The following is a 23,969-nucleotide window of genomic DNA, read 5'->3' on the forward strand; positions in this document are numbered from 1 at the left end:
CAATGAAGGTTTGATATCTCATGTATGACACAGTCACCTGGTTCCAATGCAGGTTTCACACCTCATGTATGACACAGTAACCTAGTTCCAATGCAGGTTTCATAACTAATGTGTGACACAGTCACCTGGTTCCAATGCAGGTTTCACACCTCATGTATGACACAGTAACCTAGTTCCAATGAAGGTTTCATACTTCATGTTTGACACAGTCACCTGGTTCCAAAACAGGTTTCACTCCTCATGTATGACACAGTAACCTAGTTCCAATGCAGGTTTCACTGTGGTGACCCCGACTGTTAGCTTAACCTTGCCCTGTATCGTGTATGACACTTTCACCTTGTTTCGCTGCAGGTTTCTATGTGGTTATCCAAAGTACCTTAAACTTGCCTTGTATCATGTATGACTATCATCTTGTACCGCTGCAGGTTTCACTGTGGTGACCCCAACTGTTACCTTGACCTTGCTCGACTCCGGGGCCTCAAGTACTTCACCTGGGAGAAGATGGACAAGTTGACCCAGGAAGACGAAGTGAGACAATAACACCATGAGTATTTTAAGTGATGTCTTAACTGAATATATATTTTTAGCTTGACTATTATATATGAAATATATATAGTGGAGCTATCCTACTCACCCCGGCGTCGGCGTGAATGTGAGCGTGCAAATGTTAAAGTCTGCGTACCACCTCAAATATTTCCTATGTCCCTTGACATATTGGTTTAATATTTTGCATACTTCTTTACCAACATGACCCCAACCTATAAACAAGAGCAGACAACTGTATCAAGCATTTTGTAAGAATTATGGCCCTTTTTTCACTTAGAATATGCAATTTATTGATAAATCTATGTTACAGTTTGCGTACCACCTCAAATATTTTCAATGTCCCTTGACATATTGCTTTCATATTTTGCAAACTTCTTTACCAACATGACCCAAATCTATAAACAAGAGCAGACAACTGTATCAAGCATTTTGTAAGAATTATGGCACTTTTTCCATTTAGAATATGCATATTATTGATAAATCTATGTTAAAGTGTGTGTACCACCTCAAATATTTTCAATGTCCCTTGACATATTGCTTTCATATTTTGCAAACTTCTTTACCAACATGACCCCAATCTATAAACAAGAGCAGACAACTGTATCAAGCATTTTGTAAGAATTATGGCCCTTTTTTGACTTAGTAACTGAATATTTCGTTAAATTTTGTGTTTAGATCCACTTGACTTCTAAAGTATGAAAGCTTTTGCTTTCAAACTTCAAATATTTTCTAACTATCATGAGGGTATTATACCTGGCAAGTTCAATTTGACCTTGACCTTTGAATGACATTGACTCTCAAGGTCAAAAGAATACATTTTAGTTAAATTGCCATAACTTCTTTATTTATGATCAGATTTTATTTATACTTTGACAAAACAACACTTACCTGAATACCACAATTGATTCCACCCAAACAATACATTACCCCACGCCCCCCACCCAACCCCCCCCCCCCCCCCCCCCCCGATCATCTAATAAATGACCACACCCCACATTATACCCCCCTCTCACCCCCCCCCCCCCCTACCCAACCCAAAATATTGTTTTCTTTGAAACATGGTTTAAAAAAACAACAACAAATATTGATTTACTTTATTTTTGAAGGACCGTCCAAACTTCCCACCCAAGCAATTGCTATCAAACTTGAAATACAATCTTATTAGTTTGTTTTATGTCTTTACAAATGTGAAATAGATTGTGGAAAATATACCTGAACTATTACCTTGACCTTATTGAATAGTTTGAACAATACCCCATGATGGCTTACGTTATACTGTCAAGCACTCGAATAGTCGAGCGCGCTGTCCTCTGACAGCTCTTGTTTTTACTTGTGTCTGCTGTAAATGTGTATATATATAGGATATGAGTAAAAATATGGAGTGAAAAAGCAAACTTAAAACATGACAAGAACAGATTATTTCATTGGTTAAATTTCAGTGCAGATTTAGACTGTGAAATAATCAGATGTTTTATAATTTATTCACGAGTACGATTCTTTGCTTGCCTAATCAACCATGGTTGATAAAAAGAAATGGTATAGTTGAACAGTCGTTTCAACAAGGGTGTTTGTTTTTCTCACCAAATATTTCTTGATTTTACTCTATGGCTTAAAGTTAAAGGAAGTTAAGCAAACATTTTTGCCCCCTTGAATCTACAGATGCTAGAAGGCATATATCAATAGGTATTTCTGTTTGATTTTCCGTTGGTCCCGTATTGTTTGTACAAGTTTATAAAAAAATGACATGTTTTTATAATACCAATATGCGAAAAGTTTGTTAAGTTGTGAGTAATTTTGTAATATGTTACATCAAAAGAATTTTATGAATATATGACTATGAATCATTTGTTTCTTTTTTCCAGATATTTATTGTCTGTAATAATAATCAATAAACGATTGTGTTGGTAGTGTCAAAATACCATCTTGAAGATAGGTTCTTGTTGAACCGAGGGTTCTGATGGGCTATTCCAATTTCAAGATTTGCATACTATAAACAGCCTTAAAACTGCCATTGTAGGGAAGGTTCATTTCTTGTGAAAAAAATGTCAACAGATGTAGTATGGAAATTCCTGATAAATAAACGATTTTGTGTTACTTAGAAACACTATTTGAAAAATACAAAAAGGAGGAAATATTGTAAAAGAAACAGAGCGAGTTATGATGAATTACAAAAATAACTGTTTGTGTTGCATTTTTTAACAGCAAATGATGGTGACTGTGTCAAAACATTTGCCGTAACAAACTGCATCATATGCGAATGATTTATAAAGGGATTTCACGTGATCTCTATACCCACAACTCAAAGAACCCACGACTCAATAAGCGCCTACTGTAATGCTTTCTACAAAGTTTTGATTACTTGCATTGATGTTGTCTTTGAAATATATTAACTAAAAATGCTGCCTTTTGATTATACTTGATAATGCTTCCTAGAATGCTGTGATTTTTGAATGGATGAAGTCTATGAACACTATCAACACACCCATATCACCTGACCTCATTTTGAATGGATGAAGTCTATGAACACTATCAACTCACCCATATCACCTGACCACATGGATGAAGTCTATGAACACTATCAACACACCCATATCACCTGACCTCATGGATGAAGTCTATGAACACTATCAACACACCCATATCACCTGACCTCATGGATGAAGTCTATGAACACTATCAACACACCCATATCACCTGACCTCATGGATGAAGTCTATGAACACTATCAACACACCCATATCACCTGACCTCATGGATGAAGTCTATGAACACTATCAACACACCCATATCACCTGACCTCATGGATGAAGTCTATGAACACTATCAACACACCCATATCACCTGACCTCATGGATGAAGTCTATGAACACTATCAACACACCCATATCACCTGACCTCATTTTGATCATTCACCTACTTTTGGACTTTGACTAATTCAGTAGGTCCAGATTCTGGGTTAAACTAAAGTGAATTGTTTTTGTCAAACATCAGCTCCCCTTGCTACAAACCTTGGATATTTGTGTTTATGTTTTCTTTCAATACTCTCAAAACTTCACCAGTCCATATTTTTACCTTGAAATTGACCCACCTTTGGATTTAAAAATATTAAAAACTCAGAAACAATATAAGATATCAACATGAAACTTCATGGGTGTATAGATATCAATGAGGAGAAGTACCATGCTCAAGAACCATAATCCTCCCTGCACTTTCTTAAATAAGAGTTATTTAAATCTTAATACTGTATTGCTCTTTTTATGTCCCCCACTATAGTAGTGGGGGACATATTGTTTTTGCCCTGTCTGTCTGTTGGTCTGTTGGTCCGTTGGTCTGTCTGTCTGTTTGCGCCAACTTTAACATTTTGCAATAACTTTTGCTATATTGAAGATAGCAACTTCATATTTGGCATGCATATGTATCTCATGAAGCTGCACATTTTGAGTGGTGAAAGGTCAAGATCAAGGTCATCCTTCAAGGTCAGAGGTCAAATATATGTGGCCAAAATCGCTCATTTTATGAATACTTTTGCAATATTGAAGATAGCAACTTGATATTTGGCATGCATGTGTATCTCATGGAGCTGCACATTTTGAGTGGTGAAAGGTCAAGGTCATCCTTCAAGGTCAAAGGTCAAATATATGTGGCCCAAATCGCTTATTTTATAAATACTTTTGCAATATTGAAGATAGCAACTTGATATTTGGCATGCATGTGCATCTCATGGAGCTGCACATTTTGAGTGGTGAAAGGTCAAGGTCATCCTTCAAGGTCAGAGGTCAAATATATGTGGCCAAAATCGCTTATTTTATGAATTCTTTTGCAATATTGAAGATAGCAACGTGATATTTGACATGCATGTGTATCTCATGGAGCTGCACATTTTGAGTGGTGAAAGGTCAAGGTCATCCTTCACAAGGTCAAGGTCATCCTTCAAAGTCAAACATCATATAGGGGGACATTGTGTTTCACAAACGCATCTTGTTTGTATGATGTAACTTTTCAGGGCTATACCGGTATATCCCAGATATGATACAAGAGTTCAACATGAAACTTCAAGAGTGTGTAGAAATCAATGGGAAGAAATGCCGTGCACAAGAACTATAACCCTACACTTTCTCAAATAAGAGTTATTGCCCTTTGTTGTTTTTGTATGACGTTAATTTTTAGGGCTATATCTCAGATATAATACAAGATTTAAACATAAAAATTCATAGGTGTATAGATTTTAATGAGGAGAATTACAATGCTTTAAAACAATTGCCCTACATTTTTTCCAGGATTATACAGTACATAAAGGGATTTGCACCCAACCATAAACAAAATGTATGTGGTGGGGTAATTCAATCACCAAATCTGCTTGTTTAATTTGGGAAACACTTTTATGTCTATTGGTGCATAAAACTTTATTTTTTTATTATTCATCCCCCAATCCCCTTACTAATTACTAAGAACAGAATCGTGTACACAAAAATACCCATAAATACTTTGCCTTATTAAGATTAATTTTGCCCTCTGAAGTACAACTGACTCTTGTTCAAACATTCAGACCTATTACTCCTTGTTTTTTTCCACAGTATGACTTTACTTTTAAAAAAGATAGGCACACCTTATGTATATGGGTTACTCACACAAGTTCTAAGAATAAAATACCAAAAAGACTTGGAAATAAAAAATAAAATTGCCATTGTACTGTTATTTGTATTATGATTTTACCTATTCCTTGTTTGTTGTTTCCACAGGGACATCACCCCCAGCTGGGAGCCCACCAGAAGTTCACAAATTACGGCTTTGAAATCGTCGAGTTCATGAGACTGGTTGCCATGGCAGCTGACCATGTTCGATCTCACCCAGCGTTCATTGCTGCCAAGAGGTCGTGTAATCATAGCCTTCCAAAAGATGAACTTTGATGCTGGATTGTTCTAGTGTTTTTAGTTTGACTGCTGTATTGATTAAGAAGTATACATTTCTAGTTTTGCCAAACTCAGCATTACCTTCTGGTAGATATGTTTTCTCTTGTCGCTTTGTGAACCTTGATCATGTGAACTTTTCAGAAATATCATTTTTGTCCAATGTTTATAAATCTTGGTCAGAATTATTTTCCCAATGATATTTCTGCTGAGCTAAAACTTGCCCAATTTTACCCTCATGGTGCTTTTGTAATATTATAATTATGACTTGGTGCTTTTTATGCACCCAGAAGGGTGGCATATAGCAGTCTGTGCGTCCGTCAGAAAACTTTAACATTGGCAATAACTTTTTGCAATATTGAAGATAGTAACTTGATATTTGGCATGCATGTGTATCTCATGGAGCTGCACATTTTGAGTGGTAAAAGGTCAAGGTCATCCTTCAAGGTCAAAGGTTTAAAAAAAATCCAAGGGAAGTAACAAGCTTTAAAGAGAGATAATTTCTATTTATCATTTGGCAGGTACAGATCATTTTCACAAGGGAAGTAATATTTTTTAAAGGGATATAATAAAAAAATAATCAAACTGGCGCAGTAGGGGGCATTGTGTTTTTGACGAACACATATCTTGTTTAAATAATTTATGCTTGTCATATTTATAAAACATTTGACATAGTCCTATCAAATTAAGAAGTGTTGGTGCTATGTATGTGAACACTTGAATAAAGAAACATAATACTGTGCCCCATGTTAATATTTTATTATGTACTATGTTTATGTACATGTTTTCATAAAGTTAAAAAAAAACTTATATTGATCGATTCATTTATATACACATTTTTCTGACAAAGTGTAGAATATATTTACGTTTTGGATTAAACATTTGATATTTAACACACCTGTCTCTTGAAGAGACATATTGTGGATGCTTTCTGCTCCTTAAGTGGTACAGTTCTCTTTGAATGTTCAACATTTCTGGCTATGAATGTTGGAATAAAATGGAGGCCATGTTCATTAGTCAGCCAATATGCACAAGGCACTGCACAGTTTTTACCATTAATTTATAAAAATATATATATTAGAAATTGTTAGTTTTCAATCTTGAAGTGGTACAGATTTAATCGAATCTTCACCAAGCTTTCTGGAAATTTGAAGCTAATTTTGTATACAGGCCTATTCATACTACAGAGTTATTTCTCTTTGTTTATAAAAGAAATCAGCTCCCTTTACTAATGCACTTTTCACCAAATTGTCGCCAATACATATCTAGGCGGAGTTTAAATCTGGGCCACCTACCTAAACGTCGCCATGTTACTACTGTGGAAGCCACATTATTTAGTCAATATTGATGAAGAACTTTAATCCTGACAATATGTAATCCATATTCAAACAAACGGGATATATTACTCAAACTTAATGAAACTATATCAGAATGTTGAAATCTAGGTCAGGTGGGTCCAAAAACCAAGTCGTTTGATCAAATCTTAAAAACACTTGTAAGTACTCTACAGGACACATGTATAGCTCAGTAAGTACTCTACAGGCCACATGTATAGCTCAGTAAGTACTCTACAGGCCACATGTATAGCTCAGTAAGTACTCTACAGGCCACATGTATAGCTCAGTAAGTACTCTACAGGCCACATGTATAGCTCAGTAAGTACTCTTACAGGCCACATGTATAGCTCAGTAAGTACATAAGCCACATGTATAGCTCAGTAAGTACTCTACAGGCCACATGTATAGCTCAGTAAGTACTCTACAGGCCACATGTATAGCTCAGTAAGTACTCTTACAGGCCACATGTATAGCTCAGTAAGTACTCTACAGGCCACATGTATAGCTCAGTAAGTACTCTTACAGGCCACATGTATAGCTCAGTAAGTACTCTACAGGCCACATGTATAGCTCAGTAAGTACTCTACAGGCCACATGTATAGCTCAGTAAGTACTCTACAGGCCACATGTATAGCTCAGTAAGTACTCTTACAGGCCACATGTATAGCTCAGTAAGTACTCTATAGGCCACATGTATAGCTCAGTAAGTACTCTTACAGGCCACATGTTTAGCTCAGTAAGTACTCTACAGGCCAGATGTATAGCTCAGTAAGTACTCTACAGGCCAAATGTGTAGCTCAGTAAGTACTCTACAGGCCACATGTATAGCTCAGTAAGTACTCTACAGGCCACATGTATAGCTCAGTAAGTACTCTTACAGGCCACATGTATAGCTCAGTAAGTACTCTACAGGCCACATGTATAGCTCAGTAAGCACTCTTACAGGCCACATGTATAGCTCAGTAAGTACTCTACAGGCCACATGTATAGCTCAGTAAGTACTCTACAGGCCACATGTGTAGCTCAGTAAGTACTCTACAGGCCACATGTGTAGCTCAGTAAGTACTCTACAGGCCACATGTATAGCTCAGTAAGTACTCTACAGGCCACATGTATAGCTCAGTAAGTACTCTACAGGCCACATGTATAGCTCAGTAAGTACTCTACAGGCCACATGTATAGCTCAGTAAGTACTCTACAGGCCATATGTATAGCTCAGTAAGTACTCTTACAGACAACATGTATAGCTCAGTAAGTACTCTGCAGGCCACATGTATAGCTCAGTCAGTACTCTACAGGCCACATGTATAGCTCAGTAAGTACTCTTACAGCTCAGTAAGTACTCTACAGGCCACATGTATAGCTAAGTAAGTACTCTACAGGCCACATGTATAGCTCAGTAAGTACTCTTACAGGCCACATGTATAGCTCAGTAAGTACTCTACAGGCCACATGTATAGCTCAGTAAGTTCTCTACAGGACACATGTATAGCTCAGTAAGTACTCTACAGGCCACATGTATAGCTCAGTAAGTACTCTACAGGCCACATGTATAGCTCAGTAAGTACTCTACATGCCACATGTATAGCTCAGTAAGTACTCTACAGGACACATGTATAGCTCAGTAAGTATTCTTACATGCCACATGTATAGCTCAGTAAGTACTCTACATGCCACATGTGTAGCTCAGTAAGTACTCTACAGGCCACATGTATAGCTCAGTAAGTACTCTACAGGCCACATGTATAGCTCAGTAAGTACTCTTACAGGCCACATGTATAGCTCAGTAAGTACTCTTACAGGCCACATGTATAGCTCAGTAAGTACTCTACAGGCCACATGTATAGCTCAGTAAGTACATAAGCCACATGTATAGCTCAGTAAGTACTCTACAGGCCACATGTATAGCTCAGTAAGTATTCTTACATGCCACATGTATAGCTCAGTAAGTACTCTTACAGGCCACATGTATAGCTCAGTAAGTACTCTTACAGGCCACATGTATAGCTCAGTAAGTACTCTTACAGGCCACATGTATAGCTCAGTAAGTACTCTACAGACCACATGTATAGCTCAGTAAGTACTCTATAAGCCACATGTATAGCTCAGTAAGTACTCTACAGGCCAAATGTGTAGCTCAGTAAGTACTCTACAGGACACATGTATAGCTCAGTAAGTACTCTACAGGCCACATGTATAGCTCAGTAAGTACTCTTACAGGCCACATGTATAGCTCATTAAGTACTCTACAGGCCACATGTATAGCTCAGTAAGTACTCTACAGGCCACATGTATAGCTCAGTAAGTACTCTACAGGTCACATGTATAGCTCAGTAAGTACTCTTACAGGCCACATGTATAGCTCAGTAAGTACTCTACAGGCCACATGTATAGCTCAGTAAGTACTCTACAGGCCACATGTATAGCTCAGTAAGTACTCTACAGGCCACATGTATAGCTCAGTAAGTACTCTACAGGCCACATGTATAGCTCAGTAAGTACTCTACAGGCCACATGTATAGCTCAGTAAGTACTCTTACAGGCCACATGTATAGCTCAGTAAGTACTCTTACAGGCCACATGTATAGCTCAGTAAGTACTCTACAGGCATCATGTATAGCTCAGTAAGTACTCTACAGGCCACATGTATAGCTCAGTAAGTACTCTACAGGCCACATGTATAGCTCAGTAAGTACTCTACATGCCACATGTATAGCTCAGTAAGTAACTTACAGGCCACATGTATAGCTCAGTAAGTACTCTACAGGCCACATGTATAGCTCAGTAAGTACTATACAGGCCACATGTATAGCTCAGTAAGTACTCTTACAGGCCACATGTATAGCTCAGTAAGTACTCTACAGGCCACATGTTTAGCTCAGTAAGTACTCTTATAGGCCACATGTATAGCTCAGTAAGTACTCTTACAGGCCACATGTATAGCTCAGTAAGTACTCTACAGGCCACATGTATAGCTCAGTAAGTACTCTACAGGCCACATGTATAGCTCAGTAAGTACTCTACAGGCCACATGTATAGCTCAGTAAGTACTCTACAGGCCACATGTATAGCTCAGTAAGTACTCTACATGCCACATGTATAGCTCAGTAAGTACTCTACAGGCCACATGTATAGCTCAGTAAGTACTCTACAGGCCACATGTATAGCTCAGTATGATCTCTACAGGCCACATGTATAGCTCAGTAAGTACTCTTACAGGCCACATGTATAGCTCAGTAAGTACTCTACAGGCCACATGTATAGCTCAGTCTTGTTGAAACTTGGTCAGAATGTTTACAATATGAAGGCCATGTTTGTAATCTGGGTAAAGTGGGGTCAAAAACTAGATCACCAGGTAAAGTCTTCAACAATTGTGTACTGAACTCATATGAGCTGTTATGTGTATTATGACCTTCTTGTTTTAAAGAAGCTTTTACGTGATATACAGTTCAGAAAGATCGTTTAAAGCAGCGATGTTTTAAAGCTTCCATTAACGTCAATCATATTCAAAAGAACCTGCAATTATAGACAACATACTGTTCCATTAACGTCAATTATATTCAAATTAACATGCAATAACAGCCAATCTCAATTGTCCTGGATACCACGTGTTTAGCAGACCTGCTAATTCACTTAGCTCTGATAAGCCACGTGCGATGAGACAATGACCTGTTGCGGTCGACGTGATTCATCCACAGTAAAACACGCTAATAGGTTGTTTTAGGCCTTTATGTAACATGGATCAACCGTTTTCTCTGGATTGAAAATATCTTATTCGTGTGTATACAAATATAAATAAAAGAACAGCAAAACATAATTATTGAATTATCATAATTCTTACTGCAAACATTAAATGTTTATTTAATCGTATTTAAGTAATCATACCTCATATCTTGTGTACTGTGTACATTTGAACGAGTCACGCAAAATGTAAACCTTTTATTGACGTAAACATGACTCAAACTCATTAATATAATTGTAAACATGAGAAAGTAAAGAAAATGAGAAATAAATGTACGTCTTAAGAACGTATCACAACTTCATATCTCACTAACATACAATTCCAAAAGCATGATATACCGCCACATACATGTCGTCTGCTCCCAGTCCCAGACAGTTTCAGCAGCAGAAGAACATTCTAATGATCGACAGGTAAGGATGCACGAGACGTTTGCAGGAAAAGTGAAAGCGATAAAAGCCCGAAACGTATAGCATCGTGCATCATTTACATTTTGTGAGAGGTTCTTAACACTCCTCGAGCAAACACTGTTGCTCACTTTTGTTCGTGATTCATTGTGCAGTTCTTCTTTGTTACCTTTGTGTATTTTCTGTGATTTGTGGGATCAAATTCATCGTAAATAATGGTAAGTAAATCTTAAGTTTTCCTTGTTAATACTTGTTAACTTTTAAGGAATAAATTCACACTTAGGCAAAATGACAATGACAAATGTCAAAGAGTCGCACGTTCATTATGATGGGAAAAGGTGTTTGTTTTTTTTCTACAAAGCGCTTGAAAGACGACTAAACTAGCAAAAGCCTGAGTGGCCGAGTGGTAGCGGGTTACGTGGCTTTTGCTCCTTAATGTCCCGACCTACAATCCCTGTGTAGAGAACCTTTTTTCGCTCGCTTAGATCAATTGTTTAGACTCCACGTGCTTTTTTTTTTATAAGAAAACGCATTTACAAACATTTTTTAAAATACGGAAATCTGTTAACGTCGCTTTGAATGCTTATTCATTGAAATTGTCGCTATTATCTAAGTTTAATATAAGTGTGCGTTAAACAGAATGGTTGATGTTTCCACATTTACTTGTCTTAGCTAGAATTTCATTGAAACAGAGGCCAAAGACTCTGTTTCTTTCGTACTGCCATCTATTTCCAAGGTAACATGTTTTCATTGTCACACATACTCTTGCATGGTCCGTTTTTAGATCGACTATTTATCCGAATAGACTGAATAGTCCTAGTTACATTAGAGTTCTTCTAGAAAAACTTTGCTTAATTCCTGTGCTTAAAGTCTGGTACCAGATTAGCCTGTGTAGTCCGCAATGGATGATCAGAGACGACACGTTCCGCCTAAACTGGATGTTTGTTTCGTCCATGATTAGCCTGAGTGCGCAGACTCTGCCTTTGTTCACTACAATTGAAACTCCTAATTCTAGGATTACATACACATTTTTTAACTATGATGTGTGATATAAAGATGTGTAACATAACACTGATACCTTTTCATAGGAAAAATTAAACTCATGAAAACGTCAAAATGTATTGCAACACTACTACTTACAAGTTATTTTTATGTCCGTGTGAATTTCAATGTAGTTTAATGACTTGCTTTACTGTATGCTAATTAATATGCGGATTACATGTAATGTTATGTGTTCGTTGTAGGTTAAATATGTAGGCCATTCGCCATATATCTTCCCATATATATAAATTCGGAGAAAAAAGTTGGATTGTCTTTTTAAGAATCAAATAACACATATTTACATTGCCTGCACTTATTGTTGGGTGCAAAACAAACTCTTTTTATTAAGTAAAACATTATTGACTAGTTTATTTTATTTTCACATCTGGAAAAAAGATATGTAACAAAAATGTAGAAAAAATGAAAGACAAAAACAAGATGTTGTGATGGATACCTACAAAGCATTAAACACTGTGCGGAAGAAATATAGGTTTGAAGTTTGTCAGACCAATGGGACCAAAATGAAGAACATAAATATAGCAAAAAGAGAGTTTTCGATTAAAAAACGAAAGAAACAAAACTTTTTATTGAAATAATGAAAGAAAGTATCATGAATGATGGATAAAATAAAAGAAAAAGGTGAGATGGTTTTATGTATTTCACAAGACAGCAGGTGCGATATGAATTTAGAAAGAGATAACCGTTTCTTCTATTGTCTGTATGAAACATTTCCAATACGTGTGTTTAAAATTGCTTACGAAGTGATGACTTGCGCACAGATCAACAGCGAAAATGTTGGCATCTTCGAACGTACTCTATCCGGTATCAGCACAGCATAGGCAGGTTCTTGAAATAATGAATGCAAAGAACTTTGTTTCTTAACACACTTCAATGTATTTCACACAGCTATTTCATAATTTGTAAGTAATATAATTATTATTTATAACCAAAACTTCTGTAATATAAACAAGTGTTTACGGAGTATCACAAAACTTGTTAGTCCGATAGGTTGTATCGCAAGAGCTGATGAAGTGGCGTTGTATTGAACGTATAATGAAAATACCTTTCTTATTTTGTAACAGTGTATCCTTATAATTTAAAGAAACAATGTGGAAATTGCGTTTTAAAAACAGTACTATTGATTCTCAAAAACACGATCAGACACTCTACGCGTGCTTTACAATACATTTCAAATTGATTGATTCGAATAAATGTATATGGTAATCGATTGATATTAATATTCAGTTATGATATACATGGGTCGTTTTAAACAGTTAGTGCATGGTCACTCTGACTCTGACCCACCTATCGTTGACGTTGCCGTGGTGTTGTACATAGGGTGTTCGCGAAGTGATAGGGAGGCAAGTTTTGATCCTCTTCTGTGTGAGCGTACAATACACAAATATTGTACTATCCAAGTAACGACCTCGAGTGTGTCTCAATTAGTCCTTTGCTTTCGGTGCAATCGAGCTAAAATAAAGTGGTCAAAAATAAAACAACCTACCGTCTTTAAAGCACGTTACACGCACCAAAGGTACCTCTCTGAACATATTTTATGCCGCCAGAACATCTGTTCTTTTAGCTTTCAACAAACAATTAATTATATTCAAGATAAAATTCACACTGCAGTATTTATTTATCAGAAGCCATTAATGAATCATCTGAACTTGCAGCATATTGCGGGAGACATTTTTGTCATTGCATGTTTAAAATTGCAGACGTGGATAAACACCAAGCGCGCAGGAATGCGAAGAGCGCACATGTTATTCGCGTTGTTGTTCGGGGTTTCAAAAATTGCTGGTATATCAAACTACATACATGATATAGCTTTACAATGATTATTTCCAGATTCAAATATTACACTATTGGTGTGCAATTAAATCGCACGTGCTAAATTGTTTACTTAAAGCTGCATTCATCCACTGTCTATTTTCTGGCCTTACTTTCCCAATTATTAAATCAGGTAAGCATGTTGCAAGCACAAATTACTACCGGTCATAATATATTTGTAGATGAAACTGCTCTTTATACTTAATTCAGAACTGTTTGTTGTGAGTTCGAACCCGTTTTTTTGTTGTATCATACGTTTGTGCAAATATGCTTTGGTTTTATCATATATTTCATTGACTGCTAATTATACTATTTAATTTATTTTATTTATCTGTTCTTCTCAGGCGTCTTTTCTACTATATACATTACTTTGTAAATCCTATTGTCTACCATATTATATTTATTTTCTTATATGAATCCATATTTCAACGACGTGTGCCCTTTATTCCCGACCAATTATCTGTCGGCTCATCAATCCACGAATCCACTCTAAATGACAATGCAGCTTCTGTTTTCATTACCTCACAGCGCCTCATCAGGCGCGCGCTCAGCAGCCGAGAGTTTCGCTTCCTCACAGCTGATGGCGCCAGATGTTCAACGTAATAATCGTCTGCTGTAATACATGGGCAATAAAATGACGGGTCTCATGCTAAACAACATCCTCCTCAACCTTAACAATGAGTAGTCATTACTACACACAGTAACACAATTACATCAGGGAGCGAAATGACACTAATGGCGTAGACTAAGGGCCGTACACAGAAAATTGTGACTGGGGTGGCCCAAACGAGGAGGGAGCGGGAGGGGTTGCCCCTCCCTAATAGATTTTTTTTATTAGGCACTGCTCAATGTGAACTTTAATGCATATAAAACCCTTTTTTTGTGCTATAAATGTATGGTATATAACAAGTTAATCCGCACCTTTCTGAAGTCTAAAGCTTTAACCGTTGGTGTGAAATTCACACACATATTTGAAGCTTAAGATTTTAGAAATGTATGATGTTTAATGAAGAAGGAAATGCAATCTTTGAAACTCAAAAACCTCTATTAAGAAATGTAACATAAGGTATGACTCTAGAGGAGGTTTGATTTCAAAAAGAAAATACTATTATACTGACATATCACCTACTAGTATTTTCTCTTTGAAATCAAACCTCCTCTAAAGTTTCAAAGTAAATTCATAATAAAATGTTTATTTTCTACAACACCGTGTTCACAGAAATGTATCATAAAGTACAAAAATTTGTATATCTCTAGAGGAGGTTTGAATTCAAAGAGAAAATACAATTATCGTTCAGACCTACGACTTTCTGTATTAGTTCCATCCATTCGCTGTTTCTCTTTCCTTGGCCAGTCAAAAGACGTGTTACACCAACCATCGATAGATGAAGCATTGAGCACAATGGGTAATTGACAAATCGGGGATTTGTGTACAAGGTGTTAAGAAAACATAGCCTAAGGGCTTATCTTCACTGTCGAGTAAATTAGCGCCAATCTCATTGTGTATCAGCGGCAATAAAACATATCTGCACATTTGTATTGCGGGGAGGTGAACTGTGGGCCCTTTCATGTGAGAAAGATTTTCAGCAGGCCCATTATTAAAAAATCATAACTCGACAGCCAGCTGGGGGGGGGGGGGGGGGCCCCTGGGCCCAGTGCCTGGGTATGGGCCCGAGACATAATAAAAATACAGTTTCGTTTGTAAAAAATAATCATTTGAAGTCGATCTAAAGTGTAACAAACGCAAAACTATTGGATTACTTTCGAATGTCTCAGTTGTTTTTCGTTAAATTGTGTTCAAATGGCTCTCTTATATAAAGTATAAAACGCAGTTTATTACACATAGGTGTTGTTGCCAGTGTGATTTTGGCGTATAATCCAAATGATTCTACCACCATATTAATCTGTATTCTGTACATTTTATTCCAGTTATTATAATGGAGCTTTAAGAGTTCCCATCTTAAAGTATTGCAAATTAATGCATTTTATGACACACTTAAAATGTCACTATCAGGTTGGACTACTATCAGGTGATCTTTACCGGTTTTCACACAGTTAAGAACTTTATTTTTGAAAATATCTCAAGTTATTGAAATACCTTTACAAAAAAAATGTGCATAAAAGTTTTTCTTGCAGTTTGTGCCGATATTTTAAGATTAAAGAATAAATCATTGAAATCGCTTGAAATCAGTGCCAAAATTTCACGTTGTTTGCTGCATAATTGTATACAAAAATGCAGTATAGATCGAATTTTTGGCCAAGAACACAATCTTATTGAAGATAGTAATTCTGATGTATTTCACATTGCCATAAGCATCATAAAACTGAATTTTATGCACTAGTTAAAATTCTCAAGAAAAAATGTTTTAAAAAGTAATTTAAAATAATGAACCATTTACCGTTGTGTTTACATCTATTAAAGTTTAATTGGGAACCTCACAAAGTCGCGTGATCATGCACTATGTGTAACTCATCCACGCAGTCTGATCAAAAGTTACACTGTCCGCTAATGAGACGACGAAACCTTGCGGGAAGGAGATAGAGTACGTGAGGTTGTCTATCCGCATCAAATGTGCGCAGAGAACAATCTCCTTGATAGAAATCTTAACTAAAGTAAGATTACATATCGGTACTATACATAGCAACAAAATGATGTCGCGAGCGAGTCTATTCGTTTCCATCGGCGGTCTAACTTTTGGGGCCCGGGCCCCTAGTGCCTAATAGAGCGCCAGTAATTATTATAGTCCTTTGGAAAGATAATATCAAGTCTATAATCGGAACATAGAATTGATCTAAAATAATTGCTTTCTGAATTCATTATAATAGGCTTTGTAAGAAGTAAACAATTATTTCGTCACGGTCTGATGAAACTCCTTAAAGTCGCGGGGGTTTCCTACTCTGCCTAATGGGTAATCTGGGACTTGACGCTATGGTGATATTTAAATATCGTTATGTTACATTATGCACAATTAATCGTGTTAATAATTTTATTATTAAAGTGGACAGAAGCTCTTAGACTGTAAAATTGTTCAAAAGGAAAAAACAAATTAATTAATAAGCAAACGATGTTAAAATGAAAACTTGATGAAACAAAATGCAAAATATGAGCATATAATTTAAAATGAGATGGATATTTTTGGAATAATTAAAAATCATAGGATCAACATAATTTCATAATTATTTCCCTATTTTATCCCTCACCTGCGCTTGCAAATGCCTTTCCGGATGACCAAGGAATAGTCAACCGTACCCGCCAAAATCATTAACAACGTCTACAGAGGGTTTCTATTTTCATTCATGTTCGAAGACTTAATGTATAACGCAGTCGTTATTTCTGACGCAGACGCGAAAATACAATGTAGTATCTCATCTGCCCCATGCACGAGCCAGATGTCTTCTGCTGCAACCAAAAAACCGCAATCCCCTAGATACGCGCTGCGCCAATCAACTGAAAATATTTTGAACGCACTTGTATTTTATAGTCTGCAGAGGTTTGCATATACATCTTCATTGCGAATGACATTCTCTCGGGAGTTAGCAGAGGGAAAATAATTTCAACATGTGGGGCTCATTTCAACAAACCATTTCAATGGAAGGATTTTGTCTTTCGTACTAATTTGCTATGTTTGCTCTTGCATCCCGCTTTCTTTCTTTTTTGTTCAAGCGATTCAATGCTCCCATCTACATGTAGAGGGTAATTAACGTGGCACAATCTTACTTTTCCATGGTATAAATGTGTTCTTCGTGTGGTTAGGCGCATGTTCAAACGACAAACCAACTTATTATCATTTCTAACTTATTGTATCAAGTTTGTTTTCTCATGTCAACTTATATAAGGGTAGGCAAGGTTGAATAAAAGATTCGCGTATACTTTGACTCGCTCCGAGCTCTTCTCAAATCCATGTCATTATTGACTTTACCAACTCTGTTTTTTCCTGATACCGGTTCGAACAAACACACAACACAGAATATCGGACGTGATGTTTTTTCTTCATAAATTCATTTTAAAAATGCGTCCAAGTATTAAGACCCCGATTATGTAAATACACTTATAAACTTTTCTAATTAATCCTTAGATAAAACGAAAAATAAAATGCATAAAAGCGAAACCAAATCATTTTTCCATACAGAATATTTTAGATAATCTTGCCAAAATGGACACTTGATTATCATCTATTGATATATTGATGTAAAAATCAGGATAATATAAATATAACTATTAATTCTTTCTCATATTTAATATACATGTACTTAAAGGTTTACATTTTATTATGATGAATGTGATGCAATGCAAACATGACACACATTCAACCAGATATAGATCACAAAAGGTGTTAGATTTCGTATAATATGTACACATCTTAAAGTGAAAATTGAATTTGCATGTCTACATTAAGTTAACATATGCCATGCATTTGTTCATGACCAATAACCAATTATAAATAACAAACACTACTTTGACTAGCAAAAGCTTTACAAATAACTCAAATGTCAATATAGCACTGCACAATCGAGAGTTATGATTTTATAGATTGTGATTAAAAATACGTGTAAATTAACATTTAATTTAAAAATAATTACTGCATATGACGTCTTGTTTAATAAGCACATCTTGAAAAATATTTAGTAAATTAATATAAAATATGCCATGAATAAAACTCATTTAAATAGTCTGGAATCGTTTAAAAAAGTTAACATAATACAATTTCTTTTATTTCTTTTCTCAAACATTGCTACGTAACATACATACATGTTTCTATCATGAAATAAATGGTATAATAGACAAACCGAAAATAGTCAGTCTTCTTCCATAACCCTGCAATCAAAACTTTTCTGACATATTTCTAAAAAATATACACCCTTCAATGCTATTTCTTTACCTTGGTACTTATAGTGTATAATGGAGGGGTATAATTTACACACACAATTTTAAAACAAAAAATCATGATCCAATAGCTTTCACTTTTTGTTTAAGTAAGAATTAAAAGCTCATAATAACAATGTGTTACCAGTTTGCTGAAAATGCTAAGATAATAAAAGATGACTTAAAAATGGATGGGTGTCTTAGAATGAATGATGTCATTAATAAAGATAATTGTCCTTATTATTTTTTATTTGGAGTACGCTTCAAGTATTTAATAGTTTTTCTACACGGATGAGAGTTAATGTTCGTGTATTAATAAATGAAAGCATTATAACTTCTTAGGAGAGGAAGTCTTAGCAGCTGGATTTTTCTGCTCTATTTTAATTGATATAGCTTCAATAAAAATAACATTTACAAGGTTTATACATATGTTTGATTCATTCTCAAGATAATACTTATTAGATATATTGCATATAAGCTACATGACCCTCCGCGTCGCTGAGAGCTGAAAACGTGAAGCTATATATTGACTGAAAAAGATGGCATATTATGAAAGTTTTAAAATTTGGACCGCTGTGTGTGCGAAAACCTTGTAGACAGCAATTAAAGTGTATTTCGAACATGTCCAATCGGGTAGTTAATGCCAACTGTCAGTGTCAGTTAACAAAAGATGTATTTCAAATTTTGTAACGAAGATGAAACGCCAAACGTACTTTATTTTTTTAACGCTTAAAGGGGCCTTTTTGACATATTTTTGCATGTTTTGAAGTTTGTAATTAAATGCTTTATATTGAAATTGTAAACATTTGAAATAAAAAGCTCCAGTTAAAAATCGAGAATGAAATTTAAAAAAGTAACCCACAACCGGGTTCGAACCACTGACCCCTGGAATCCTGGAGTAAAAGTATAAACCATTTAAGCAACTTGGCCATCCACGCTTACGCAATGATAAAAGTATTTTATACTTTATATGGAAGGTTTTGATACCCAACTGTTGACCAAACCATGTCTGATAGCATTGGATGTGGCAATACCTAAGAATTATTGCAGTACGCATAATGCATGATAATTTGTTGTCTACACTTATAAAGAAGTAAGTATAGGAACTACTGCGTATTTTTTTCGAACCGTTCATAAAACAAAGAGTATCGTCTCGGTAACAATTGTGCGAACAAACTCTTGCGTTGAGGATTTTCGTAACATAAAACCGCTTTGAAAATGCATTCAAGAATACAGAATACTTGGAAAGTCTGCATTTTTACATTCCGTTACTCTCATATACTCAAGCGAGTGCAGAGATGCTCCTTTTTAGATTCAACTCGATTGTGAACGTTGTAGGAAAGAAAACCCGTACCCATAATTCATTTGAAAATAATTCAGTTGTGTCTACGAGATTTTTCCCTTGAAACGTTTGTCAACTAAAATTCAAAGCGTCTTTGTAGAACAATGACAACATGCACATTAACTCATTTTGGATTATCATATATTTCATTAAACGTATAATAATAACTCATCGATATGAGTTCTTCGAACATAACATCTTTATTTTGCCAGATTTGTTTGTGATACCGTTTATGTATACATATGTATCTTTGATTTCAACAAGTCATAGAAAAACACATACTATAAAGAACTCAGTATAACATGTCTTAATGTTTAATTTTATTGTGCTAAGTGGTCAAGCACATGTATATCAAATCAATAAAGAATTGTCGCTGTTTCTTACAATGGTATAATAATTTGTTCTTTTCATCCATATATATTTCAACAAGAGGGCCATGATGGCCCTGTATCGCTCCACTGTTTTTTTAAGCGAAAAAACGCGCAATGCGCATGGGTTGAAATGTACTCAAGCATGTGACTTTCTCTGTCTATCCCTCGTCCCATTGGGCGCTTAAAGTTGGAAGGGTGAGCATTTTTATATATGGAAAAAGTTACTACCGTGTTAACTAAACAGACTAAAAAGCCCGGGAATTGTTCCTTTGAAGCACAGTCCCATTGCTTATAACGTAAGTACATTTATCTCTCCAAAAGATATTGTCGTTCTTTCTATTTCACATATTTTTAGATGCTGAAGATCAAATATACGCATTTGATTTGAAACAGATTCACAAGACCCGTAGGAATCAAAATGCCTTAACCCTTTACCAAACGACACATTTTGGACTTTCCCAATTTGAAAAAGGTTGCAGACGACAATGAAATTGTAATGGAATATTAAGGAAATAATCAGGTAGGGTAGAAATAATTGTGATAAAAGGAGAATTGCTCATCTTTAGCAATTTCTCATTTTATCATAAGTTTTTATAAAGTCGTCAGCTATAAACCCGTAAAATCCTGTTGGTGTTTGGTAAAGGGTTAATAATCTCTGGTTCCTTCTTAGAGCCTTTCACACATTTATAACAAATACAATAGTAGCATTTTTCTTTGAAAAGAATCATCTCAAACAAGGGCTGTTTGTAAAACATGCATGCCCCCCATATGGGATGTCAGTTGTAGTGGCAGCCATTGAGTGAATACATATTTTGGCACTGTGACCTTGACCTTTGACCTAGTGACCTGAAAATCAATAGGGGTCCATCTGTGAGTCATGATTAATGTACCTATGAAGTTTCATGACCCTAGGCGTAAGCTTTCTTTAGTTATCATCCGGAAACCATTTTTGTGTGTGAAGTCACCGTGACCTTGACCTTTGACCTAGTGACCTGAAAGTCAATAGGGGTCATCTGCGAGTCATGATAAATGTACCTATGAAGTTTCATGATCCTAGGCGTAAGTGTTCTTGATTTATAATCCGGAAACCATTTTCTAAGTTGAGTCACCGTGACCTTTAACCTAGTGACCTGAAAATCAATAGGGGTAATCTGCGAGTCATGATCCATGTACCTATGAAGCTTCATGATCCTAGGAATAAGCGTTCTTGAGTTATCATCCAGAAAACATTTTACTATTTCGGGTCACAGTGACCTTGACCTTTCACCTGAGAATCAATAGGGGTCATCTGCGAATCATGATCAATGCAACTATGAAGTTTCATGATCCTAGGCATAAAACGTTCTTGAGTTATCATCCGGAAACCATTTTACTATTTCCGGTCACCGTGACCTTGACCTTTGACCTAGTGACCTGAAAATCAATAGGGTTCATCTGCGAGTCATGATCAATGTACCTATCAAGTTTCATGATCATAGGCATAAGCGTTCTTGAGTTATCATCCGGAAAACATATTACTATTTCGAGTCACCGTGACCTTGACCTTTGACCTAGTGACTTCAAAATCAGCAGGGGTCATCTGCGAGTCATGATCAATGTACCTTTGAAGTGTCATGATCCTAGGCCTAAGCGTTCTTGAGTTATCATCGTGAAACCATCTGGTGGACGGACATACGGATGACGGACGGACCGACATGTGCAAAACAATAAACACCCTCCTCCTCGAAGAGGGGCATACATATAATTAACAACCCACACATCCCTTAGACCAACAGGCCTGAGAATATTATGATAATCTAAAGATTATTTCTTATATTTATAAATGTATTTAATTAAGTAATACATATGACTTCTAAGATCAATTCATAACTTATATTAAGAAAATTATAAAATGATCAGAAATTTATATAGATCGTTGAGCAATTGACAATCATATCTCCACAATTCATGAGTCACAATTCACAAATGGAACAATGAATCATTAGTTATCAAAAAGCAGCATATAGACAGTTAAGAACATTGCACTTCATTAATTCCAACACCTTCTCTTGGATACAAAGTTTGAGTTTACAATGCAGAATCATATATTGACTTTTATGGAAATAATTATGTTCATGGAAGTTGTGTTTTAAAATCAATAAGATATTATTAAACTGCTTTAAACACTACAAAAAAGACATTAAATAAACATGTCATCCGAAAATGTTTTATCCGGATATATGGTCACTTTCGACATATTTAAATAAATCCCGACTTTTTTCAGTTTATAAGAAAAACATTCATGTTTTTACTTCAATTCCTTTGTAAGCAGTCACCATCTGATCTAAAATGGCACTAAATGACAGGGTTTTATCTCATGTTTACAAGATGTTGTTGTTGTTGTTGGTCACAGCCACACGGCCGCAGTAATCTCCCCTGGTAAACGTCATATGTTCAGTTTTGTGACCTCCCGGGACAGGGTCAAATTTGAGCCCTGGGAAATAATTTGAACAAATTGGGTAGAGAACTATTAGATATTACAACATACCAAATTTAGTAGCCCTAGGCTCTATAATTAAGAACAAGAAGATGTTTGAAGTTTGCACAAAATAGGCCTTATTTAAGCATACATGTATGTTCATTTTTGTGACCCCTGGGGCAAGGTCAAATTTGTTCCCAGGGGCATAATTTGAAAAAACTAAGTAGAGAACTATTAGATGTCACTACCTACCAAATTTGATAGAAATAGGCCCAATGGTTATGGACAAGAAGATTTTTTATAGTTTGCACAAAATGGGCCCAATATAAGCATATGTTCAATTTTGTGACCCATGGGGAACGGTCAAATTTGATCCCAGGGGCTTAATTTGAACAAACTTGGTGAGGACTATAAGATGTCATTACATACCAAATTTGGTAGCCCTATGCCATACGGTTATGGACTAGAAGATTTTTAAAGTTTGCACAAAATAGGACTTATATAATCAAATTTTCGATTTTTTGACCCCCCAGAGCGGGGTCAAATTTGACCCCAGGGGCATAATTTGAACAAACTTGGTAGAGGACTATTAGATGTCACTACATACAAAATTTGGTAGCCCTAGGCCCAATGGTTATGGACAAGAAGATTTTTAAAGTTTTCACAAAATAGGCCTTAAAGAAACAAATTTTCAATTTTTTGACCCCCCCCCCCCGGGGTAGGGGTCAAATTTGATCCCAGGGGCTTAATTTGAACAAGCTTGGTAGAGGACAATAAGATGTCACTACATACCAAATTTGGTAGCCCTTGGCCCAATGGTTATGGACAAGAAGATTTTTAAAGTTTTCACAAAATAGGCCTTATATAAGCAAATGTTCAATTTTTTGACCCCCGGGTCAGGGTCAAATGTGACCCCAGGGGCATAATTTGAACAAACTTGGTAGAAGACTATAAGATGTCACTACGTAGCAAATTTGGTAGCCCTAGGCCCAATGGTTATGGTTAAAAAGATTTTTAAAGTTTGCACAAAGTAGGCCCTATATAAGCAAATTTTCTATTTTTTAACCCCCCCCCCCCCGGGGCAGGGTCAAATTTGACCCCAGAGGCATAATTTGAGCAAACTTGTT

General features: G+C 36.0%; 2 protein-coding genes across 4 annotated transcripts in view; both read left to right on the top strand.

Annotated features, from left to right (window-relative positions):
• The window catches only part of LOC127857686 (EGF domain-specific O-linked N-acetylglucosamine transferase-like), an 88,096-nt gene extending 81,901 nt beyond the window's left edge, over window positions 1–6,195 (top strand). For all 3 annotated transcript variants that reach the window (XM_052394315.1, XM_052394320.1, XM_052394307.1), the window contains 2 exons: window positions 426–528; window positions 5,286–6,195. In XM_052394315.1, coding sequence (XP_052250275.1) covers window positions 426–528; window positions 5,286–5,453 — 271 coding nt within the window. In that variant the 3' untranslated portion in view covers window positions 5,454–6,195. The remainder of the gene's footprint in view (window positions 1–425; window positions 529–5,285) is intronic.
• Window positions 6,196–10,995: 4,800 nt separating this feature from the next.
• The window catches only part of LOC127857721 (tubulin alpha-8 chain-like), a 43,987-nt gene continuing 31,013 nt past the window's right edge, over window positions 10,996–23,969 (top strand). Inside the window, exon 1 of the mRNA XM_052394382.1 lies at window positions 10,996–11,154. Within this exon, the coding sequence (XP_052250342.1) occupies window positions 11,152–11,154 (3 nt within the window). The 5' untranslated portion in view covers window positions 10,996–11,151. The remainder of the gene's footprint in view (window positions 11,155–23,969) is intronic.

The sequence above is a fragment of the Dreissena polymorpha genome, chromosome 1 (genome assembly GCF_020536995.1).
Source record: "Dreissena polymorpha isolate Duluth1 chromosome 1, UMN_Dpol_1.0, whole genome shotgun sequence".
Taxonomy (NCBI): Eukaryota; Metazoa; Mollusca; class Bivalvia; order Myida; family Dreissenidae; genus Dreissena; species Dreissena polymorpha.